The sequence below is a fragment of the Ovis aries genome, chromosome 10 (genome assembly GCF_016772045.2).
Source record: "Ovis aries strain OAR_USU_Benz2616 breed Rambouillet chromosome 10, ARS-UI_Ramb_v3.0, whole genome shotgun sequence".
Lineage (NCBI taxonomy): Eukaryota > Metazoa > Chordata > Mammalia > Artiodactyla > Bovidae > Ovis > Ovis aries.
In genome coordinates, this window is record NC_056063.1 from 44,564,825 (window position 1) to 44,592,006 (window position 27,182).

General features: G+C 36.5%; 1 protein-coding gene across 1 annotated transcript in view; it reads right to left on the bottom strand.

Moving 5' to 3' along the window:
* The window catches only part of KLHL1 (kelch like family member 1), a 548,398-nt gene that overhangs the window by 16,386 nt on the left and 504,830 nt on the right, over nt 1–27,182 (bottom strand). Inside the window, exon 9 of the mRNA XM_004012176.6 lies at nt 11,474–11,686. Within this exon, the coding sequence (XP_004012225.1) occupies nt 11,474–11,686 (213 nt within the window). The remainder of the gene's footprint in view (nt 1–11,473; nt 11,687–27,182) is intronic.

Genomic DNA, 27,182 nt, shown 5'->3' on the forward strand with positions numbered 1-27,182 from the left:
TCCTGAGAAATCTGAATGTAGATTAAGAAGCAACAATTAGAACTGGACATAGAACTGCAGACTGGTTCCAAATCAGGAAAGGAGTACAGCAAGGCTGTATATTGTCACCATGTTTAGTTAACTTATATGCAGAGTACATCATGAGAAATGCTGGGCTGCATGAAGCACAAGGTGGAATCAAGTTTGCCAGGAGAAATATCAATAACCTCAGATATGCAGATGACACTACACTTATTGTGGAAAACAAAGAAGAACTAATGAGCTTTTTGAGGAAAGTTAAAGAGGAGAGTGAAAAATTTGGCTTAAAACTCAACATTCAGAAAACTAAGATCATGGAATCTGGCCCCATCACTTCATGGTAAATAGATGGGAAAACAATGGAAACAGTGACAGATGTTATGTTTTGGAAATCAAAAATCACAGCAGATAGAGACTGCAGCCATGAAATTAAAGGACATTTGCTCCTGGGAAGAAAAGTTATGACCAATCTAGATAGCACATTAATAAGCAGAAACATTAGTTTGCCAACAAAGGTCTGTGTAGTTAAAGATATTGTTTTTCTAGTAGTCATGGATGGCTGTGAGATTTGGACTATAAAGAAAGCTGAATGCGGAAGAATTGATGGTTTTGAACTGTGGTGTTGGACAAGACTCTTGAGAGTCCCTTGGACTGCATGGATATCCAATCAGTCCATCCTCAGGGAAATCATTCCTGAATATTCACTGGAAAGCCTGATGTTGAAGCTGAAACTGTAATACTTTGGCCACCTGTTGTAAAGAACTGACTCATTTGAAAAGATCCTGATGCTGGGAAAGATTGAAGGTGGGAGGAGAAGGGGATGACAGAGGATGAGGTGGTTTGATGGCATCATTCATCAATGGACATGAGTTTGAATACACTCCAGAAATTGGTGATGGACAGGGAGGCCTGGCGTGCTGCAGTCCATGGGGTTGCAAGGAGTCAGACATGACTGAGTGGCTGAACTGAACTGAACTCAAGTGAACTTAATTGAGTATCTTATATTTAGGTAAAATTTAGAAATAATGTCCTATGCTTAGAAACAGAAATCATTATTTTCTTATTTTACTAAATTTCTAAGGAAAATTTTAAATATTTAGTGTATTCTCCCAGAAGATCCAGATCTTTGAATTAGGCATATCTGCTTTCATGGATTGGTAATTGTTTAATAGAAATCTTTTCAGTTGCATCAGGCAATTGTGATGGTATTTAAACATATAGAGCTGGAAAATCAAACCAAATCAAGACAAAAAATGTGTCTTAACCCTGATCCCTCTGACATACTTTTTCTTTCCAATAGATATTTTGAAGTAATCACACAAATTTAAAATTAGTCAATAATGTTTATCATTGTTTTCACATTAATGAATCAAGATTGATTTTTCTGTTTATAGAAGTCCATGGATCCACCTCTTAGCCTGGTGATACACATAATTGTTACCCTTCAAAAGAAAAAAAAAAAAAAAACAAAAACAGCTTTTGTTAGCTTAGGAGAAGACCACAGATGTATAAGCACTTTCTGACTATTATGAACAGTGAACTCTATCTTTATCAGTTTATGTTTTTGACAAACTTTTCTTCTAAGCATTTTTTTTTTTTTTTGCCTCAGGTTGCCTGTTTACAGAAAAGAAAAGAAAAAGCACGCAGGGGAACTGTGTTTATGTGTTTAGCTGTCTGCCTTTCCTACATCTCATCTTGGCCTTCATGGTCAGAATGTGAGCTTTGTATCAGGGACTCCGTTGAAGTTTATAGATCACAGGCAAGAGATTCATCAGGATATAGTGGCTAAAATTGTCTGTAAAATGAAAACTTGCTGAAGGAACATGATAACCACAGAACAAAAGATGTCTGCTCCTTATTTCAACATTTTTTGCTTCAGTTCAGTTCAGTTCAGACGCTCAGTCGTGTCTGACTCTTTGCGACCCGGTGAATCGCAGCACGCCAGGCCTCCCTCTCCATCACCAACTCTCGGAGTTCACTCAGATTCACGTCTATCGAGTCAGTGATGCCATCCAGCCATCTCATCCTCGGCTGGCCCCTTCTCTTCCTGCCGCCAATCCCTCCCAGCATCAGAGTCTTTTCCATTGAGTCAACTCTTCACATGAGATGGCCAAAGTACTGGAGTTTCAGCTTTAGCATCATTCCTTCCAAAGAAATTCCAGGGTTGATCTCCTTCAGAATGGACTGGTTGGATCTCCTTGTAGTCGAAGGGACTCTCAAAAAAATATTTTTTTTAAGTTAATTTCAACTTTTCAATGAAGGTGTAAGAAAAAATCTATTTTGATTTAGATCATCTTCTCAAACAGAAAAGAATCTGCCTGCAGTTCAGGAGAGCTAAGTTTGATCTGTGGGTAAGGAAGATCCCCTCTAAAAAGGATTGGCTACCCATTCCTGTATTCTTGCTTGGAGATTTCTATGGACAGAGCAGCCTGGTAAGCTATAGTCTATAGGGTTGCAAAGAGTCAGACACAACCAAGTGACTAACATTTTAACTTTCACCTTCATATTCCACTACATCTATTCTTCAAGGTTGTTGTGATTCAGTCACTCAGTCCTGTCTGACTCTTTGCCACCCCATGGACAGTGGCATGGCAGTCTTCCTTGTCCTTTACTATCTCCTGGAATTTGCTCAAACTCACATCTAATGAGTCGATATTACCATCCAAACATCTCATCTTCTGCTGCCGAGTTCACCTTCTGCCCTCAATCTTTCTCAGCATCAGGGTCTTTTTCAGTGAGCCAGCTCTTCCTATCAGGTAGCCAAAGTATTGGAGCTTCAGCTTCAGCATCAGTCCTTCCAGTGAGTATTCATGGTTGATTTCCTTAAGATTGACTGATTTGATCTCCTTGCTGTCCAAGAGGTTCTCAAGAGAGAACCAGTTTGAAAACATCAATTCTTCTGTGCTCAATCTCCTTTTTTTTTTTAAATTAACTTATTTATTTTAATTGGAGGCTAATTACTTTAAAATATTGTAGTGGTTTTTTCCCATACATTGACATGCATCAGCCACGGGTGTACATGTGTTACCTATCCTGAACCCCCATCCCACCTCCCATCCCACCCCTCAGCATCATCTCAATGCACCAGCCCTGGCCAACTGTCTCATACATCGAACCTGGATTGGTGATCTATTTCACAGAAGATAATATACATGTTTTAATGCTATTCTCTCAAATCATCCCACCCTCGCCTTCTCCCACAGAGTCCAAAAGTCTTTTCTTTACATCTGTGTCTCTTTTGCTGTCTCACATATAAGGCTATCATTACCATCTTTCTCAATTGCATATATGCGTTAATATACTGTATTAGCGCTTTTCTTTCTGACTTCACTCTGTTTAATATGTTCCAGTTTCATCCACCTCATTAGAATTGATTCAAATGCATTCTTTTTAATAGCTGAGTAATATCCTACTGTGTATATGTACCACAGCTTTCTATACATTCATCTGCCAATGGACATCTAGGTTGTTTCTCTGTCCTGCCTATTGTAAACAGTGCTGCGATGAACATTCGGGTACACGTGTCTCTTTCAATTCTGGTTTCCTCAGTGTGTATGGCCAGCAGTGGGATTTCTGGGTCGTATGGCAGTTCTCTGTACAGTTTTTTAAGGAATCTCCACACTGTTCCCCATAATGGCTGTACTAGTTTTCGTTCCCACCAACAGTGTAAGAGGGTTCCTTTGTGCTCAGCCTTCTTTGTGGCCACCTGATGCAAAAAACTGACTCATCTGAAAAGATCCTGATGCTGGGAAAGATTGAAGGTGGGAGGAGAAGGGGATGACAGAGGATGAAGTGATTGGATGGCATCACCGACTCAATGGACATAAGTTTGAATAAGCTCCAGGAGTTGACTATGGATAGGGAGGCCTGGCGTGCTGCAGTCCATGGGGTCGCAGAATTGGACATGACTGAGAGATTGAACTAAACTGATCTGACACGTCGGGAAGTTCTCGACTCCCATACTGTTTAAATTTTGCTTGAAGGATTTTGAGCATTACCTGAGAACATGTGAAATCAGTGCAATTGTACAGTAGTTTCAGCACTGTTTGACATTGCCCTTCTTTGGGATTGGAATGAAACCTGATCTTTTCCAATCCTATGGCCCCTGCCGAGTCTTCCAAATTTGTTGGCATAGTGAGTGAAGCACTTTCACAGCATCATCTTTTATTTTGAAATTGCTCAACTTGAATTCTCTCATCTACACTAGTTTTGTTTGTAGTAATGCTTCGTAAGGCCTACTTGACTTCATGCTCCAAGATGTCTGGCTCTAGGTGAGTGACCACATCATCATTTTTGTTCATAAGATCTTTCCTTCTATAGTTCTGTGTATTCTTGCCACCTTTTCTTAATATTTTCTGTTTATGTTAGCTCCATATCATTTCTGTCCTTTATTCTGCTCATCTTTGCATGAAATTTTCCCATAATCTCTAATTTTCTTAAGAGGGAAATAAAGATTCTCTTATTTCTTAAAGAGATATCTAGTTTTTCCCATTCTGTTCCTTTCCTCCTTTTGTTAGTATTATTTACTTAAGAAAGCTTTCTTATCTCTCCTTGCTGTTCTTTGGAACTCTGCATTCAGATAGGTATATCTTTCTTTTCTCCTTGCCTTTACTTCTTTTCATTTCTCAGCTTTTTGTAAGGCCTCCTCAGACAACCATTTTGCCTTTTTGCATTTCTTTTGCTTGAGGATGGTTTTGATCACTGCCTCCTGTACAATGTTATGAACCTCGGTCCATAGTTCTTCACACAGTCTATTAGAGTTAATCCCTTGGATCTATTTGTCACTTTCACTACATGATCATAAGGGATTTGATTGAATGATCTATTGAAGATCTAAAAGATCTTCTACAATTATCACACACAAACACACACACAAAAGGTGTCCTTTTCATCATACGGGACTATAATGCAAAAGTAGGAAGTCAAGAGATACCTGGAGTAACAGGCACATTTGACCTTGGAATACAAAATGAAGCAGGGCAAAGGCTAACAGTCTATTGCCAAGAGAATGCACGGGTCATAGCCAATATCCTCTTTCAACAACACAAAAGATGACTCTGTGAATTGATGTCATCAGATGGTCAATACTGAAGTCAGATTGTTTTTATTCTTTGCAGGTGAAGAAGGAGAAACTCTATACAGTCAGTAAAAAACAAGACCAGGAACTAACTGTGGCTCAAATCATGAACTTCTTATTGCATAATTCATACTTAAATTTAAGAAAGTAGGGAAAACCACTAAGCCATTCAGGTATGAACTAAATCAATTCCCTTCAAGTTGAGGGGAGGTTAACTGAACCAGAGAAAGTAAGGATCTGATAAGTAACTCTTTGACTCCTCTCTGGTGCAGTTTTATTATTAGAGTTTTAACAATTATTTAAGCTATTGTCAATAAACAGAACATATATTATTCTTAGGCAATCTGAATGCTAGTAAAATATAACTTTTAAAATAAATACCTTTAACAGTTCAAAACTAAGAAGAAATAGAGTCTTTTATGTATTGATAATTATTTTATCTGCTCATATAACAGAAAATTATTACTCATGTTGTGAGCACGCATTATGTATTTTTAAATAGTTGTCTCAACATGAAAATAAATCTTATAGTTTGATACCAAAGTTGATATCCTTCCATCTGTATAAGACATCATATTTTGTATTTTCATGTATGTATACCTTCAAAGCCAGCATTCTAGGCTGAGACAGCAGATTAATCTGTCACTCCCCATGTCCATCTTTTCACTCCAAAGATAACACTGGCCTCACAAACCATTGAGAAAAATATCTAATCACAAACATAAAGTAGTATAGCTATGGCCTAGGTTAATAATTATTGCATCTACATATAAAGTAGGGCCCCTGTTTTTATGTAGGAGGATCTCCATCTATTGTATATATTTCTATAAAAATTTGAACATAATTAGCTATCAAAGAAATAGCAAAGATTATACATGCACAATAATAGAAAAGCGATGGCAAAAAACCCAGTTAGTCTTTTCATGCTATACTCATTTGACTGGCTCCAACAATAATATTTTAAGGAGAATAAAAATTAATACTTATTAAAAAGTGCAAAAGTGTCTATCTAACATTTTAACCTTAAACAATTCAACTAATTACATTTTTGTAAAAAAAATCTCATATATATATATACAAATATTAATTAATATATGAATACACCATATGAAGCCTTAGTATAACTAAGCATCCTTAATTAAAATTAAAATAAGTCTCTCCTTTATCATCTATCTTCAGTGCTCAGAAATTCTTGGATCATATCAAAACCAGAAGGTTACAATGAGAAATCAGGAGAAATGAAAGAATTCAAAATTAAATTCTTGCTTTACATGTTAATATTTATGGTACTTTTTAAAATAATTACTAAATGTAAAGACAGAAAATCTTGTTATTTTATTTTTTAACAAAGATCTAAAGATGATACAATATTGTAAAGTAATTAACCTCCAATTAAAATAAATAAATTTATATTTTTAAAAATGTATATAAAATTTAAAAAAAAAAATCGAGTCATAAGATGCCAGTTCCCAGCTCACCTGGGAAGATGAGCTTCCCGGGTGGTGCAAGTGGTAAAGAAACCACCTGTCAGTGCAGGTTAGATATAAGAGACGCTGGCTGGGTCAGGAAGATACCCTGGAAGAGGGCATGGCAACCCACTTCAGTATTCTTGCCTGGAGAATCCCATGGACAGAAGAACTGTGTGGGCTACAGTCCATGGGGTCACACAGAGTTGGACACAACTGAAGTGACTTAGCATTCACACATGCATGATGACAGTAATGAATTCCTATGGACAGAAGAACCAGGCAGGCTACAGTCCATGGGGTCACGAAGAGTTGGGCCTGACTAAGCACATAGCACACTGTTATTTTTTATGACTTTTTCAGTTATTACTGTAGTAGAGTTTGGTAGATTTTGAACAAAAGTTGTATATTCATTATGAGCAATATATCAAAAATTGTGAGCATTGTTAATAGTGTTTGATAAAGTACAATATAATTTTCAACTAATACATGAATAATGCTTACTTAATATTTTTGTCTCATCAAAATTTTTCTATTAAAAGTATGCCTAAAATATACATATAAATCAAGAATCCCCAGCTTATGATGATGGAAATGGCTATTCACATGCAAATAGAGAAATAAAAAGTCAAAATTTATCTACATATATTTCCATCAGTCCATCTAAACAGCCATCCATCCATTTCTTTTAAAATCTACCTTTCCTTCTGACTACCTATTTACAGTATATCTCATGAGATTTTTCCTTGGATAAATTTGAGGGTTTTTTTTTTTTTTAACTTATTGTCTAATGACTCAATAAATGTTTGTTGAGTGCTAAATCAGTGCCAGAAATTGAGCCAAGTGGAATAATATAGGCATAGACAAGATAATCTTGACCAGCACATAGAATCTATTTTAGTGGGAAAATTGTTGCAAAACAAATTATTTTTTATTATGTTGATACAATTGAAACAAAGGAAAACTCCATTGCACTTCCAGGCCAATTCTGCATCATGAAAATATTCCTCTGGCTACTTACTCTAAGGAGAAAGATTGGAGGAAACAAAGTAGATACTACAAAGGTGAGTTTAGGAAGTTCCTTTGATCTTGGCACCCCTTTCCTATTATGTTTCATTACTGATATGCAGATTTAAAGGACAAAGATGGTCCTGATCTCTTATTAGCTAGCAATGGTACTCATGTCTTTGAGCATATTTTCTGATCCTTTGCTTGATTTCTCAATTTGTTTATGATCTTAAAGTTATAATTATTCATTTCCTTATCTCTTTATTCTAAAACATTTTAATATCTATCTAGTACAGTGAGAAGTACACACAAAACAATATTTATTGAATAAGTAAATAGATGGATGCATGTGCTCTTTCTAATGAATTGTACTTTCTGAATCTAAATTCTGCTAGAACTTAGTGCATTTTTGGACACTGATTTTGTTCACTAGGACGTTATCACTAGAATGAGGCTTGTCTGCAACATTAGATTTTACTCTTCCATTAACTATTCCAGATTTCCTGTTCTTACTCAGTCCCTGCTGTCTTTTCTGTTCTGCTTTAAGATGCCAAGGTTCCTTGCATTTAAGAAAGCCCAATTCTACAATTTTTGATAGAGGTTATATAACTGTACTTTACTAGTTTATAATGTATTTACATTTTTATAAGTAGAGAAGAAAATGGCAACTCACTCCAGTATTTTTACCTGAAAAATTCCGTGGACAGAGAAACCTGGTGAGCTACAGTCCATGGGGTCACAAAGAATTGGATACAAGTGAGCATGCACACATACACACTTCTATAAGAAATCACTGTAAAATAATTTTGGTCTGTGTATCTATTTATTTATCTATAAAACAGCATTTACACTACCTGCTATTCCTGGTTTGTTTGCCTATGGTTATACACTAAGAAACATTCCTTACATTATATGTGCAAAGTAATTCTACCAGAGCAACATTATGTATTCTGATTTATTGGTGATTTACATGTGAAATCATCAATATAGAATATATCTCATAAAAAGTGCAAAAATGTTATCAACCTGACACATGGTATGAGCTTGGATAAGAATAATAATGGTTCTGTGTGCTTCCGCATTACTTAAGCTATTCATTCCTACTGTACTCCTATAACTTAAAATAACTATGCTTATTTAAATATAATTTTGCATGATAAATGTATTCCTAGACTGTATTATTTATGCCTCTGTTCTCAAACATCATTTTAATACATTAGAGAGTAAACTTGGGAAAGAATATGTGTATGAAATATCATTTAATTAGTGGCATTTATATATAAGATATTTGCTGTGAAATTCAGAGCCTTGTCATATTCCTCTTCTTTGTCATTTTTTCCCAAGAATTTTACAGAGGAAAATGTGAATAACCTGCCATTCTGTTGGCAGTATTTTAAAATAAATGATTATATGTTTGTGTGTATAAAAGTATACATCAATTAATTTGTATTCTGGTCACCATCCTCGCTGTAGTACCTATAGTTCCTAATTTCACTGGATAAGATAATGGTGGAATGAAACTATGGTGAGCTTAATGCTATTCTTTATATATATATATATATCTACAGTCCATTTATAGAGTAACAATATTGTTAGACATGTTTTTGTATTTTATCCAATAAGTACCTCAAGTCTGAACAGAGCCTGTTTTCTAAAAACTATCTCTTTCCAATGACTTTATTCTCAGTAAAAATGCTCATGTATTTTTAGAAAAAAATCATAAAGGAGAGAGAGGCACCTTCTCTCGCTGTCTATTCTACTAACAGACATAAATATAAATGATTTGATCTCCTAATATTAAGATAAAAATTGCTATATTCATCAGCATGATATGCTAGACATCTCTTGTTCCTCTCCCAGGTACGTCAGATTATGTCTTCCCACAATCTGAAAATTTCGGTGGCCATGAGATTGAGTTGTCAACAAAGCATAAGTAAAGGAGAATTATATTTTTAATGTTTGAAGGTTGAATCTTTATGAATGGATGAACAATGTAGTACTACTCTCTAGCTTTTCCCTTCTGACATTGAAACCAATAGGTGCTCGTATTTTATCTTATATCTCATTCTGAGTACCAGAGTAATAAAATCATGGCTCTCATAGATATGTGGCATGAACAAGAAAAAGAGTTTACAGTGTGAAGTCACTGAGAATTTTGAAGTTATTCATTACAGTAGAATTACTTATCCTATTCCAGCTGATAAAAAAAATAATTTCAATATTCTCTAATCTCACTTCTTCATATATCATCATGTTTCCTTATGTAATCAGTTCAGTTGCTCAGTTGTATCTGACTCTTTGAGACCCCATGGACTGCAAGACAGGGTTCCCTTTCCATCGCCAACTCCTGGAGTTAACTCAAACTCATGCCCAATGAGTCGGTGATGCCATCCAACCATCTCATCCTCTGTCGTCCCCTTCTCCTCTGGCCTTCAATCTTTCCCAGCATCAAGGTCTTTTCAAATGAGTCAGACCTTCGCATCAGGTGGCCAAAGTATTGGAGTTTCAGCTTCAGCATTAGCCCTTCCAGTGAGTATTAAGGACTGATTTCCTTTAGAATGGACTGGCTGGATCTCCATGCAGTCCAAGGGACTCTCAAGAGTCTTCTCCAACACCACAGTTCAAAGCATCAATTATCTGGTGCTCAGTTTTCTTCATAGTTCAACTCTCACATCTATACATGAGTACCAGAGAAAACCAAAGCTCTGACCAGATGGACTTTTGTTGGCAAGTCTGCTTTTTAATAAGCTGCTAGGTTGGTCATAACTTTTCTTCCAAACAGCAAGAGTCTTTTAATTTCATGTCTGCAGTCACCATCTGCACTGATTTTGGAGCCCAAGAAGATAAAGTCTGTCAATGTTTCCATTGTTTCCCCATCTATTTGCCATGAAGTGATGGGACCATATGCCATGATCTTAGTTTTCTGAATGTTGAGCTTTAAGCCAACTTTTTCACTCTCCCCTTTCACTTTCATCAAGAGACACTTTAGTTCTTCACTTTCTGCCATAAGGGTGGTCTCATCTGCATATATGAGTTTATTGATATTTCTCCCAGTAATCTTGATTCCAGCTTGTGCTTCATCCAGCCTAGCATTTCTCATAATGTATTCTGCATATAAGTTAAATAAACAGGGTGACAATATACAGCCTTGATGTACCCCTTTTCCAGTTTGGAACCAGTCTTTCATTCCATGTCCAGTTGAAAATATAAATATCATTAAAAGTCTCTCAAATTCTTACTGCACGTGACATAATAGTGCTAAGTGATGTGCAGCTATGAAAGAGAAATTTGTTATAACCATGCCAGAAGTGTGTCCACTGTTGGACGAAGACTGAAGCCAAGGTGACTTTTCACGCCAACCTCTGCACCTGGCATTTTTAGGAACAGTTAAAAGAGAATCTATATTTCTGTTATACTTCAAGATTATAGAGAATACAGTTTTAATAAATCTGTCTTACATTGCAAAAGGTATGGCATTAAACAAAGCTCATAATTCATCTTTGCAAATTTGAAGTGAGTAGTAGAACATTATAATAAGACAGGATGAATAAAACAAATAAATGAAATATGCAATTTTTAAAAGAAAATTAACAGGCATTCATACATTTAAAAAGTACTGTAAGGTTTCAAAAAATATTAGTTGAAAAGGTAAGAAAGAAAGAAGGAGGGAAGGAGTGAGGATGATGAAAGAAAAAATAAAACATCATATAGTGTGTGTGTGTTTGTGTGATACACAAGCAAGAGAAAGAGAGAGAAGGAGAAAGAAAGAGACTAATGAAACAGCTTTAGGAGTACTTTCTTAGCTTAGGCAGATTGAGCATATTTTGTTGATATGGTCACTTGCATTAAGTATCAATTTAATTCACATTCTGTCTTTCATTTTAACCATGTATTGGGTTCTCACCTTTCTACATAGTCTAGTAGCCGAGAACAGTGATTTGAAGCAGGAGCATCATGACCTCCTACTGCATAAAGGAAACCATCGCATGTGGCCACTCCTACACCTCCTCTCCGCTTACACATTGGAGCACACATATTCCACTTATTTGTGTGAGGATCATAATATTCCATTGAACTCAAACAGGAGCTTCCGTCACGACCGCCAACTGAATACAACCTAAAAACACAGTTGAGAAAACATGATTTAGTATTTCTGTCTATATGACAAATAGAGGAAAGGAAATTCCTTGAAAAATAAAATTTCAACCACAACCTGAGCCTCCAATGTGTTAAAAATGTTGCTTCACATGGAAATTTTTGTTAAAGTTCCTCTATAACTAATTTCCTATACCTGGACTTCCTATGATTCTAATATACTAGATGAAATTAAAACTACTATAGTTTTCTAACTTCTACTATTTCTAGAATATTAGATTAAAACTGTTTTTACATATGTAATTAAGTAATCAATATATTATTTTAATAAATATCAAGGAATGTCTATTTTAAAACTAATAAGATATTTATCTTCAATTTTTCTTAAGATTGAGGATAATCAGAAAAACTCAATTATTTCACTTGTTGTTCAGCAATTGATTTTTCCAGTATGTAGATCATGCTTACTTCTTGTGATCAGTATTCATAGTTTAGAACGCTAAATAAATGAAGTAATTTATACACATATTGTCATACTATCTTAATTAGTGTCTATACTAATAGCTAATGTTTTATCTGGACAGACAAAATGTTATAGGAAAAAAGAGTACAACAATATTAGCCTGAGTAAATATTGCTGAAACTTACTTGATGGACTTATTTTGCTATTTCATTACTGAGAGTTATGATCAGAACCCAGGAAAATAAATATTACAGCATAAATTTTACATGAAATACATTCATAAATACAGAAGTAGAAATACATTGTCTATTCCTAATAAAAATAATTTTTGCTTATTTGATCCTAGTCATGAAGATTGCATCACATTAAGATACAGTGTTGTATTTATTTATTTACCCATTTATTCAGCACATGATTTTGAAGGCCTGGTATATGTCACATACCATGCAAAATTTTGTGAATGTATCCATGAACAAAACAAGAAGAAAATTCCCTGCACTCCATTCTACTAGAGGGTATACAGCCAAAATACACACTGTTGACAGAGCAGGAAAGTGAGATCAGGAGTGAAATTGGTGGGAATGGGAATTAGAACTGTAAATATCAATTACAACTGAAATGTGGTCACAATTTTAAACACCAGAAAATGTGTCATTGGGAAGATGAAGTTTGTCCAAGAATTTCATGAGAATAATAGTGGTTGGAGGAGAGTTCAGGAACTTCTAAGAGGGGAAAATTTGAAGCCAGCTAAGCAGAGGAGGCTGGCAGTCCATGTTGTCATAAAGAGTAGAACATGACTGAACGACGACTAACACTTTCACGTTCAAACAGATGAGTACAAAGTTTCAAGGGCAGCAGAGGCCAGAGCACCAGGAGCAGAGATTATGGGCAGTGTGGCAGATGGGCTGGTGGGTTCAGGTACAGGGACATCACATAGGTGTTTAGATTTTGTCTATTCTCTAAAACAAATGTAGTCATTGATCCTAAGTGAAAGAGGAAGCCATAAGACGATTTAGAGTGGAAAAGGGTTGCGGCTTGATTATGTTTAAATAAGATTAGATGTCATGAATTGTTTGCTTTACTAGTTAACATTATGAATAGTATTGGCAAATAGACTCAATTCTATACTTTTCAGGTTCTAATAAAGCAAAAGCATAAAAAGACATTACTTAGTCTATAAAATAGTTTTAGATCATAGATTTAAAAATTCATCCTCTAGTATCCTTTCTAAGTCTAAAATGTGATTTTTAAACTGATTTTAAATCCTGGAGAACTTTAAAAAGATGTTTATGCTGCTCTAAATGCCAGCCATGATGAAATATTTTTGATTGTCCAAGTGTTCTCTTTATGGATATAATGTCTCTTTGCTTGATTACTCAAAAGTTGCCTGGCAGCTCTCAGTCTTACAATATGTTGAAATTAACCAATAGGGGCAATTTAAAGGACAAGTAATGGACAGTTTAGCTAGCAAAAGCATCCAGAAGGGAAATGAGCATTCACTAGAAAGTTTTTATCATCTTAAATGCTTTACAAAATCTGACTTGCATTTCTGTTTCATTTAAATTGAAAATCTAACTCAAAAGAAGTATGCTGTAATACTAAGGTATTATTATTAAAACTTAATTAAATATTGCTTTTGCAGAGATTTTATTTATTGGTAAGTGTCTTCATGAAGGGCACCTAGTATAGTTCTTGGTACATAGTTTATATGTAAGAAAAGTTTCCCACTTTTTCTTTTCCATTGTTTTAGTGGAATAATTGACTTCAAGCTACTCTATTTCTTTATACACATTAAAGTAACAAATTATACTATTGATTTATCTGAATCTAGTGTTGCTCAACCAATTAATAAAATCACTCTATACAATAATTTGTCATAGTTTTGACATTATTAAAGAATGTGAACATATACAAATATATAGCTAAATGCGTATGAAAATGTTGCTGCTTAGTCATTAATTTGTGTCCAACTCTTGTGACCACATGGTCTCTTGCTTGCTAGGTTCCTTTGACTTTGGGATTTCCCAGGCAAGAATACTGGAGTGGGTTGTCATTTCCTTCTCCAGGGAATCTTCCTGACCAAGGGATCGAGCCTGCCTCTCCTGAATTAGAAGGCAGGTTCTTTACCACTGAGCCACCAGGGAAGCTCATATGAAAATAATGATAACATGATAATTAAGCATATTGATCACATTATAGAAATCAAATATAGAGCCTATTAGCATAACCTTGTATTTGGAAATAAAATGTAACTAAAAGTTCACAAGTTATAGCATCATTGACTTTTTAGTGTAATCATGTATGTTATAAACCACTATTCATTCAATCTGTCTTTTATATGAACCCTCTCCTAATAAAACTCAATAACACACAGTCTGTACAAAGAAGTTTATGCAACATTTCAATAAAAATGACATTATATTTGACAACTTCTCTTGTGAATTAAATATTTGATATACAGTAGCTGTTATTTTCGGAGAAGGCAATGGCACCCCACTCCAGTACTCTTGCCTGGAAAATCCCGTGGACGGAGGAGCCTGGTAGGCTGCACTCCATGGGGTCGCTGAGGGTGGGACACGGCTGAGCGACTTCACTTTCACTTTTCACTTTCATGCACTGGAGAAGGAAATGGCAACCCACTCCAGTGTTCTTGCCTGGAGAATCCCAGGGACGGGGCAGCCTGGTGGGCTGCCGTCTATGGGGTCGCACAGAGTCGGACATGACTGAAGCAACTTAGCAGCAGCAGCAGCAGCTGTTATTTTATAATTTACTGAAGTCTAACCTAGGTCATCAGTATTTTATTTCACCTGGTAAAAGCCCATTTTAATGTTCTTTACAGTATTATGTAGTCCACAGATTAACAATGAAATTACTTTTGTTTTGATAATGCAATAAAAATTATTAATACTAGGGCAAAACTGCTGGAAAATAATAAATATACTACATTTTTTCCTTAAAAAATCTTCAAAAAAATGAGAAAATTCTATAGAAAAGATAATAGTGTCATTGTGGGCTGCTTTATTGGTGTCTTTATTAAAACCAACAGATGTATTTCAACACTTGAAAAGATTTTGCAGTTAGAAAACAGTGTAATGCACACACAAAAATTTGTCTGCAATTATCCAAGGTTATCTTCTCAGGTCTCCTCTGACAATCTATTTAATCATAGTTTAGAATGGTTCCCTACTTTATTTCACTGCAATGACAAATTAGATGTTGAGAATATGAAGACCAGAGAGGAATCTGATACTAGAAGTAAAGGCACTGACAACATAAAAAGTGACAGCTGACAGTTTCATATCAAGGAAGGAAACATGACATTTTTAACTTAAGAGTTGAACGATGAGTAGGAATTTGTGAGATGAAGAAATAGGGAAAACTGTTATATACAGGGAAAGCATTATATGTAAAGACAAGGGACATGAAAGGTCATAGCACATGATAAATAAAGAGTGGCAAGTATGTCATATTGGTGGAATGGATTGTAGTAAACAAGGGGAAAGGAGAGATGGCTGCTAGGATGAAAAGGACTGACTGAAAATGAAGAGCATTTTATGCTGTGCAATGGAGTTGGAATTTCATTCAGAGACAATAAGGACAAAAAAAAATAGCATTCTCAGGAGACATTAGTGTCATAAATCAGTTTGCGATGAATATTGATCAGCATGTCCCTCCTTGCATGCAAAAATTCGCAGGAGGTCAAAAATAGCCTTAAGTAAACTCTTCTAGAATTTTGCGGAGAATGAATGAAACTTTCATAACATTTTCCCAGAATTATGTGTTTATTCAGCTTAACAGAAAACTTTTACATAAACTTTAGTAAGCAGGTCTTCCTATTTTGAGATCTAGTTGCCAGGTGCTCATCTCAGTGCCATATATTTTAAATTCTAGTACAGGCATATGTCATTTTATGTATAATTTATGCATTTTTTGCTTTTGATTGTGCTCCACCTTATTGCATTTTTCAGATATTGCATTTTTTTATAAAACAGAGTTCTTTGTCAATTCTGCATTGTCAAATAATACTTTTTAAAATTAAGATGTGTAGACTGTTTGTAAAGACATAATGCCATTTCACACTTAATAAACTATGGTTTAGTGTAAATTTGCTGACAAAGGCCTATGTAGTCAAAGCTATGATTTTTCCAGTGGTCAGGTTCTGATGTGAGAGTTGTACCATAAGAAGGCTGAGCACTGAAGAATTGGTGCTTTTGAACCGTGGTTCTGGGGAAGATTTCAGAGTCCTTTGGACAGCAAGCTGATTCAACCAGTTAATCATAAGGGAAATGAACCCTGAATATTCGTTGAAAGGACTGATGCTGAAGCTGAAACTCCAACACTTTGGCTACCTGATGTGAAGAGTGTACTCATGGGAAAATACCCTAATGATGGAAAAGACTGAAGGCAAAAAGAAAAGAAGATGGCAGAGGATGAGATGGTTGGATAGCATCACTGACACAATGGTCATGAATTTGGTCGAACTCTGGGAGATGCTGTGGTATAGGAAACCTGGTGTGCTACAGTCCATGGAGTTGCAAAGAGTCAGGCACGACTTAGCGACTGAACACTAGTGTAAGTATAACTTTCATATGCACTGGGAAACAACAAACAAACAAAAAATGTATGACTCCATTTATTGCAATATATGCTTTATTTGCAGTGGTCTAGAATAAAATCTGCAATGTCTTTGGGCTACGATTGTCCATACAATATGGCAGTTGAAGGAAATAAATTCTGCATTATTTAAAGATATGGGTTCAAATGTAAAGAAGGTTTGCATATATGTTGAGATCCAGGCTGCTTCCAACTTTCAATCTATCATCTGTAGGATGACTTATGCACTAAGCTGTGTGTGACTCTTATCACCCCAAGGACTGTAGTCCACCAGGCTCCTCTGTCCATGGAATTCTCCAAGCAAGAATATTGGAGTGGGTTGCCATTCCTTTCTCTAGGGGATCTTCCTGACCCAGGGATCGAACCTGGGTCGCCTGCATTGCAAGCAGTTTCTTTACTGACAGAGCCACTGGGGAAGCTAGGATAGACCCTTTATCAAGAATTGTGAAAAGTCTGAAGTTCTACCCTACCTGAAAGTTAACAGATTAACCTACTTCAGTGTCATAAATGTTGGTAAAAGGCACAAGATAATGGGACCAGAGAGAAGTGCCATAATTTCTCACGCACAACAGACAGAATGAGCTCCCTGTTAATGTGAATTCTCCCAGTGCCCCCTAGTCCCACAAGGGTGATGCAGAGAGATTCAGGTAAATAATGTTTACTTGGAGGGCTTTTTTCACATCTGGAGTTTTTAATTATCATCTTTAAAGGGACTGCCAGCAAACTTGTTGCTCTGAAGGGCAATATTGCGTTTATTATTTCAGTCAAAGAAAATCTGCTCTCTGTCCCTCAAAAAGACATTGCTATCTCGCAAAGCTATTCCACTTACAAATAACCTTGAAAATATTTTGAAAAATAAGTTGTCATTTTTTTTTTGCCTTGAAAATGTGTAACAATATTAAAACTTCGTGGAGAATTTTCTACAATTCCTCTTGTCCTGATGGTGGAATTCTAACTATCACAATAGTTCAAACAGAAAGATAGAGGAGAAGTGGAAGAAGGAACATAATTCTTTCCCTTTAAGAATTCATCTTTTAAGCTGCACAACTCACTTTTTATCTCCTGTTGGCCAGAACTTAGCTACATGACGATACCTGATTGATCAGGTACTGGGAAAAATTGTCTTTATTTTAGGTGGTCTCCTGCCTAGCTAACAGTGCTGTGAGTAAATGAGTATTAAGAGGCAATTAGAAGCTTCTGTGATAGCACTAGATACTTTCCAGCCCTGTGTGCCATTGTGGATTCTGTCCTAGGTAACTTGTTATTATATAAAGTAGGTTACTGTTCATTTTTCTCTCATTAATCAGTTAAGGTACGTCTCCACTAGAAAGTCTTTTTTGATCCCATTTTGTTTTCCCCAGAAATCTGTTATTTATAATCTGTATCCTAGGGAAAGTTATCTAATATGTGGCATATTTTATCACTGGCTTCCCTGGCGGCTCAGATTATAAACAATCTGCCTGCAATCTGAGAGACCCAGGTTCAATCCCTGAGTTGGGAAGGTACCCTGGAGAAGGGAATGGCAAGCCAGTCCAGTATTCTTGTATGGAGAATTTCATGGACACCGGAGCCTGGCGAAATACAGTTCATGGGGTGGCAAAGAGTCAGACATGACTGAGAGACTAATACACACACATACTTTATCATAGCTCAATGATACATACATAACTTAAGGGCTGGTTATAGAAATTGTGGTATATATAACATCTTAGAAATAACCCTAAATCCAGAACTTTGTTTGGTCTTTTATTTTTCAGTTGATGGAGAACTATTTCATCTGACCATAGGCTTGTCATACCTGCTACCAGAATACTCCTGCATGTGCCTTTTAGTGAGTAATTTCCATGAGAGGTTTTTGAGGAGTGTCTGACAATACAGTGAGAGGGATTTCAGTAAGCTTGCACAATAGGCTGCATGACTGCTTTTATTCCCACTTGAGACAGGCCTAGAATCTGGGATGCTTTGCTGCAATGTGGCGGTGCTTGCACCTGGATATAGCTTGAGTAACAAAATGTAGAGAAACTCTATCAGACTAAAAATAACTGCACACATGTACAGTTAGGACAAATGCTGGACAGAAGATACAAAACAACCTAATTGCCACTTTTGAAGAGCCTGGAGAAAAGCAGGGTATTGTGCATGCCCCTGCTTAAAACTTTGCCTCAGGGGTGGGAAAATAGGTAAGCTGCCCCTCTGGCCCATCCCCTGGACTTGGCCCTACCCTCACTCTGTGTAAGGAAAGAGCTTGCCCCCCACTGGGACCAAGCCAGCAAGGGAATTTATTGTTTATTCTTGTTCCCCACTGCTGCAGCAGGAGCCTCAATAAAGCTTTGACTGAATTTTTTGTCTGGCTGCTAATCAATTTCTAATAATTGTAGAAGGCCAAGAACCCTCTTTGGTAATGTTGCCAAATGTTGGTATGTGTGGCAAACTCAATCTCAGATGTTGTTGTGTATTGGTTTACTATAATTTCAAATCCATTTGTTCATCCCCAAAAAGCAAAGTTGTTTCCAGAAGAAAAGTTACTTTGATATAAGAATGAAGTAAGTTGTGTCTGGATGTTATCATCTCATCTGTTCTAACTGTAAACAGTAGCTCAGCTGCTGAGGGAACCTAGCTGGGGGTTTTTCAATAAAAACTGGTGGACAAGCAACTACAGCAAAGGGAACATTTGGTCTATAAATACAGAGTTTGTGAGAGTTATCCCAGCGTTTCCTCCTGAACCAAGCCAATCTAGCTCTCCAAAGACCTTGAGCATTAATTTCTGTCACAATAAAGGTGACTATTTTATCAGCAGCAGTGAAAAATCAGTCAAGAACCCCAGGAATATCAGCCTGCCCTTCAGTACAAACACCATCAGGGTTCCCTGCAAGGTGCTCTAGTAACTGAGGAACATTCCATTTTTCACTGCCCACTGGGCATTAGCTCTTGGTTGGCAAAACTGCCCCAGTGGGCATAGTTGTTGGTTGGCAAAACTACCTCTTCCAGAAACCTAAACTCAGAAAGAATATATTTCAACTAAATTTAGACTGTATTTTTACCTTCTCCCCTTGCCTGGAACAATGGTATATTTAATCTAACATGGGTTTGTTATTTATTTTTTAGCTTATTAAGAGATATCACCCTGTATGCTGTCCATTTGTGAATTTCCTACAGGGATCTTGTGTTTAAAATATTGGTAAAGACAATCTCAGTTCCTGAGCATAATTCATTGCCCCAAACATAATGGACTTATTTTTATTATAGCAGATGACTAAGGTAAGCCAGAACACTTACCTTATTTTATTAGAAAGTGGCTATACTTTCAAAAAAAGAATCTCTGAAGATTATAAACACAGAAATTAATTTAGGTTTATGAGCTACATCCCACAGCCTGATAGAGTTTACTAACTCAAAAGGGGCAGAAACAGTCACTTCAATTTTAATCCCTCAACATTTTCTTACCAAATCTCACTCTATGCCTGTCACAATTCTAAATTTCATTCCTCTTCTATTTGTTATTCCCCATATTAAAAATGTAAGTTCTCTGAGGGTGGGTTCAATTTATTTTCTTTGATATATCATCATAGCAAGTATGTATTTGTAATTTTTAATGAATAAAGCAAAGCACTCATTTCTAATTGAGAAAGAATGATTTACAAATGATGTTTGTCAAAGAAAAGGCACCTGTTTAAGTTCCACTGAAATAAGATATTGACAAATTGCAGAGAAAACTATCAAGCATGTGTCTTAGGAATGCAAAAGATGGAAAGGTTTTTTATATATATATATATATATATTTAGACATTTAATCTAGTTCCCTATGCTATATAGTAAATCCTCATTGCTTTTATATACACACACACACACACACACACACACACACACACACACACATAACCTTTTTTGGCCACACTGTGAATGTGGGATCTTAGTTCCCTGACCAGGGATTGAACATGTGCTGCTGCACTGGAAGTGCAGAGTCTTAACCACTGGGCCGCCAGGGAAGTCCCTAGAAAAAGATTCTTAAATGAGTGGATTTTAAAAGGGTTCATGGAAAAGGTGTAAATTAAATTAGGTTTTGAATGATGGAGCTATTATAAATGATCTCATTTAGGTTTTATTTAGTTAAGGGTACATTTTAATATATTTCAATGATTTCTTACACTATTGTTCTCAAGTAAAATAAACTGAATCCTATTAGTACCAATCTTGCCACATGGAACTTAATGCATAGAGAGATGCAGAGTTGTGACAGGCTATCAATCGAGAAAATTTCCAAATGTATCCAATGACCAGATGAAAATCTGAGGAGAGAAACTAAGTGGACAGTGGACAGTCACAAATTACTAAGGAAAACATGGAAGGGAAGTTGATGCAGATAAATGAGTATTTGAAAATGCAAAAGAGTGTGAACAATCAAGCAGTTCATTATGCCTTGATGTAGAGTGTTTCTAAGGCAGGTGTTTAAGAGTGAAGACTGGAGAAGGAAGGAGAGGTCTATTTCAGGAAACCACTGTATTTCAGATTGAGGAGTTTGGCAGTGGCTGTCAGACTTTATATTTTTGGGCCCCAAAATCACTGCAGATGGTGATTGCAGCCATGAAACTAAAAGACACCTACTCCTTGGAAGAAAAGTTATGACCAACCTAGATAGTGTATAGAGAAGCAGAGACATTACTTTGCCAACAAAGGTCCGTCTAGTCAAGGCTATGGTTTTTCCTGTGGTCATGTATGGATGTGAAAGTTGGACTGTGAAGAAGGCTGAGCACCGAAGAATTAATGCTTTTGAACTGTGGTGTTGGAGAAGACTCTTGAGAGTCCCTTGGACTGCAAGGAGATCCAACCAGTCCATTCTGAAGGAGATTTCTTTGGAAGGAATGATGCTAAAGCTGAAACTCCAATACTTTGGCCTGCTCATGCGAAGAGTTGACTCATTGGAAAGGACTTTGATGCTGGGAGGGATTGGGGGCAGGAGGAGAAGGGGACGACAGAGAATGAGATGGCTGGATGGCATCACTGACTCCATGGACGTGAATCTGAGTGAACTCTGGGAATTGGTGATGGAGAGGGAGGCCTGGCGGGCTGTGATTCATGGGGTCACAAAGAGTCAGACACGACTGAGCGACTGAACTGAACTGAACTGATGCTCAAACAGGGAAACAAGGACAAAAAAGGACTGAAAGCTGACTATTGCTCAGATCATGAACTCCTTATTGCCAAATTCAGACTTAAGTTGAAGAAAGTAGGGAAAACTACTAGATCATTCAGGTATGACCTAAATCAAATCCCTTATGATTATACAATGGAAGTGAGAAATAGTTTTAAGGGGCTAGATTTCATAGAAAGAGTGCCTGATGTACTATGGACATAGGGTTGGGACACTGTACAGGAGACAGGGATCAAGAATATCCCCAAGAAAAAGAAATGCAAAGAAAACAAAATGGCTCTCTGAGGAGGTCTTACAAATAGCTGTGAAAGAAGATAAGTGAAAGGCTAAGGAGGAAAGGAAAGATATATCCATTTGAATGCAGAGTTCCAAAGAATGGCAAGAAGAGATAAGAAAGCCTTCCTCAGTGTTCAGTGCAAAGAAATAGAGGAAAACAAAAGGATGGGAAAGACTAGATATCTCTTCAAGAACATTAGAGATAATATCAAGGGAACATTTCATGTAAAGATGGGCTTAATAAAGACCTGAAATGGTAGGGATTTAACAGAAGCAGAAGACACTAAGAAGAGGTGGCAAGAATACACAGAAGAACTGTACAAAAAAGATCTTCATGACCCAGATAATCACAATGGTGTGTTCACTCACCTAGAGCCAGACCTCCTGGAGTATGAAGTCAAGGGGGCCTTAGGAAGCATCATTATGAGGAAAGCTAGTGGAGGTGATGGAATTCCAGTTGAGCTATTTCAATTCCTAAAAGATGATGCTGTGAAAGTGCTGCACTCAATATGCCAACAAATTTGGAAAACCAGCAGTGGCCACAGGACTGGAAAAGGTCAGTTTTCACTTCAATCCCAAAGAAAGGCAATGCCAAAGAATGCTCAAACTACCACACAATTGCACTCATCTCACACACTAGTAAAGTAATGCTCAAAATTCTCCAAGCCAGGCTTCAATAGTGCATGAACTGTGAACTTCCAGATGTTCAAGCTGGTTTTAGAAAAGGCAGAGGAACCAGAGATCAAATTGCCAACATCCACTGGAACATTGAAAAAGCAAGACAGTTTCAGAAAAACATCTATTTCTGCTTTATTGACTATGCCAAAACCTTTGACTATGTGGCTCACAATAATCTGTGGAAAATTCTTAAAGAGATGAGAATACCAGACCACCTGACCTGCCTCTTGAGAAATATGTATGCATGTCAGAAGCAACAGTTAGAACTGGATTTGAAATGACAGACTTGTTGAAAATAGGAAAAGGAGTACATCAAGACTGTATATTGTCACCCTGCTTATTTAACTTATATGCAGAGTACATCATGAGAAACACTGGGCTGGAAGAAGCACAAGCTGGAATCAATATTGCTGGGAGAAATATCAATGACCTTAGATATGCAGATGATACCACCCTTATGGCAGAAAGTGAAGAGGAACTAAAAAGCCTTCTGATGAAAGTGAAAGAGAAGAGTGAAAAAGTTGGCTTAAAATTCAAAATTCAGAAAACTAAGGCATCTGGACTCATCATTTCATAGCAAATAGATGGGGAAACATTGGAAACATTGGCTGATTTTAATTTTTTTTTTGGGGGGGGGCTCCAAAATCATTGCAGATGGTAATTACAGCCATGGAATTAAAAGATGCTTACTCCTTGGAAGGAAAGTTATGATGAACCTAGACAGCATATTAAAAAGCAGAGACATTAATTTGCCAGCAAATATTAGTCTCATCGAGGATGTGGTTTTTCCAATGGTCATGTATGGATGTGAGAGTTGGACTATAAAGAAAGCTGAGCATTGAAGAATTGATGGTTTTGAACTAGAGTGCTGAAGAAGACTCTTGACAGTCACTTGGACTGCAAGGAGGTCCAACCAGTCCCTCCTAAAAGAGATCAGTCCTGAGTGTTCATTGGAAATTGCTGAAGTTGAAACTCCAATACTTTGGCCACCTGATACAAAGAGCTAATGCATTTGAAGACCCTGATGCTGGGAAAGATTGAAGGCAGGAGGAGAAGGGGAGGACCGAGGATAGATTGTTGGATGGCATCACCGACTCAATGGAGATGAGTTTGAATAATCTCTGGGAGTTGGTGATGGACTGGGAGACCTGGTGTTCTGTGGTCCATTGGGTCACAAGGAGTCAGACATGACTGAGCAACTAAACTGGACTGAAATGAACTGAACTGTACTGAACATACATCTGATTATAGGAGACTGTATTATGGAAGACATGTGCAACAGAGCCTGCTTTTATGTAACTTGCAACTGTCAATCAGCCTCAAGTATATGCCAATTTTCATTTTTTTCCTGATTGGTGGTGAGTAGAAGCCCTATTTTGAACAGAGTACAACCAAGAGAAGGAGACAGGAAGTAAAAAGGAAAGACAAGTAGTCATCAGGACTCATTCAGGGTGGCCCCACTCCATGTCTTGGAAGATCTGTCTACTTGAGCTGTAACTGAGCTGTAACTTGTCTCTTGCTTTAAACTTCAGTCTTTTGTTCCAAATCTTTGCTGTGATGAGGCAAGAATAGAGGAAGATAAATAAACTGACTTGACATTTCCATTCATGTAGAGATAAAAAGTTGCAGAACGGATAATAACATTTGACTTGGAAGTTTACAGGAACATTGCAGCCTGACATCCATGGACAGCTGCAGAAAAAAAGCATGTCAACACTAAGAATTTTGCAACAACAAACCATACCCCTCCTTCACTTTGTTTTTAAAAATGTCTTGCTGAAATCCATCAGGGAATTCAAGGTTTTGGGCTCGGAATGAGCCACCTATCTCCTTGTACAGCCCTGTATTAAACCTTTCTCTCCTCCATATCCAACGTTTTGATTTGGCTTCACTGTGCCTTCAACACATGAACTTGTTTTGTAACATGTATATAGTACAAAATCATTTATAATTTGTGGTTTCATTTTTAAGAAAAATAATACCAAAATTTGGATGCAAAAACAGAAATTGTCTTAGCACCATGTAAGTGACAAGTGCAAGTATGGTGATAGATATTGGACTGTACTGGAAAAACAAGAGACATGATTCATGTTCTCATACTATTTCAAGGTCAAAAAACTTAAGATTGCCCAGAAACAGTAGCTTCCTTATTAACATGAGGTTTTGAATGACTGAGTGAATCAGTTTTGCTGTGGTTTATCATTAAAAAAAAAAAAAAATCCAGGTGTTTTCGTCTGTTTTCCAAATTCTTTAGGGACTGTAGCACATTCGTTAAAATTTAAGCCTATTTATGGATGCAATTAGGGAGTATGAGTATCTGTTTTATGAGCTAACTCAAGAAGTAAAGAGAAAAAAAAAAAAAAACAGAAAGTCCTTTCAGCTACAAAACAAAACTTGAAAGAACAAAATTAAGGCAAAGAATAAATAAGAAACAAAAAGAATTATTAGTGTAGACATTATTTGGAGAGCTTGAGGTTTAATATGGTCAACACCCACACCAGAGTGTCTATTCACTGTTTTGTTGTATTTCCTTTATACATCAAATAAGTCTGGGATGGTGCTGGCCTGAGATGTATATCTACCATTTAGCTCAATCCGTCTCATTGGGAGACTGACCAAAATGTTTTATAAAATTGATGTAATTTTGCTCTTGAGTTCATCAAAACATACTAATTAATTTTAAGTGGTGAACCAATGTCATGTTTTTCCACAACAAAGGTTATTAAGAAGACTCTAAACTCAAGAGGGCTATTCACTGACTTTTATTATCCTTATTTGGGAAAATTATTCAAAATAATGTTCAAAGAAGCAGCAGTCAGGTTAGAATGGCACATTTGTCAGATGTGAGACTAAAACAAGAGGGAAAAAAAGCTATGTCATTAGAAGTGAGAGAAAAATAAACTATAGTCAGAGGGTGATATTGAAACAATTTTCTGATATGGGTCTGAAGTAAAGGGCACTTTATAGTGATCATTTTCTTTCTCTGAGTAAAACAGGAAAAACAACCGGACATTAAGAGACAGTCATTAAACAACAGAATTTTGAGACAATTAAATCATATTCAGGAGAATTAAACAAAATAACCCAAATGACATATATGTTAATCTGAGTTAAAAGAGAAAGATTATTTGAAGTAAAATCAAAATCATTTCAAATATTTTCTTAAAATGGGATTAAAATTTGGGAAAATAAACAATTGAAACATAAACAATTTTTAGAATAAAAGTTTTAAATACTCTCACACTATGATATTTGATATAAAGAATATTATTAGAGTAAAATAGGACCTTTTGGATATTACATATTGTAGCTGATTAAAAAAAAAAAAAAACAAGTGAGATAGGGGATAGATGGGCCCCTGAGCTGGACATCTGGTGTGTTTTAAGTGGAATAAAATTCAAGCTTTGTTCTCACCCAGACACTCCAAGGAGAAAGCTAGTGGCAAAAGCTGAGCTCTGCTAAAGTAGAGATAAGATGCCCACTCCTGAGGTCAAGGAAGACTTCCTGGTCTGCATATGGCACAGGAAAGCTTCTTTGGACTCAAAAAGGGAGTGGGGCCCCACCCAATAAAAAATGTGGACATGCACCCATAGGTCTGTGTGGTGGAATCTATCTTAGAAAAAAGTTACAAATGCATCTTGAGGAAGATCCATGAACCTGTCAGATGTGAAGAGAGAAACAAAATAATTGACCAAAGGTAAATAAAGACCGGGAAGGACTGGCCTATGTAAGTGATTTACCTTTAAGATTCATCACCTCTTTGCTGCACTCCTCCTTGCTCAGGATGCCGGTACTCCTCTCCAGGTGTGTGTCTTTGTCTATTTTCTGACTCACTGTGCTCCTCTTCATTAGCGACCAAGTTCATACGCTTTCTCTCTATTTGTGTATTTCTACCTAGCTTCTGACTTAAACAAATTGTTTTTCTGTACACTCTCCTATACACTGTGCTGTGTCTCTAACAATAAACTTTGTACCTTTTTTTTTTTTTTTTTTTTTTTTTTTTACAGTTCTTGCCTCTTTGAAACATTCTTGCTTTCAAACGAGGGAAAGATTCAGGGCCACTTTGCTTCTAGCCTCTAGCCCCTGGTGGTTTAGTGGTTAATATTCCTGGTTTTCATCCAAACTACCTAGGTCCAATCTCTGGGCAGGGAAACAATATCTCTCTTCAGGAGCACTCACTGTTCTTCTTCCAAGATATCAAGGACCACACAAAAACACAAATAATGAATTCCTGTGTAGTCGATTTAAAGGGAAGGAAATTGGATAAAAAATTATTATAATGAAATGTTAAAATTTATGAAAAGGTTATTCATTAAATATTTTATTTATTAACAATTT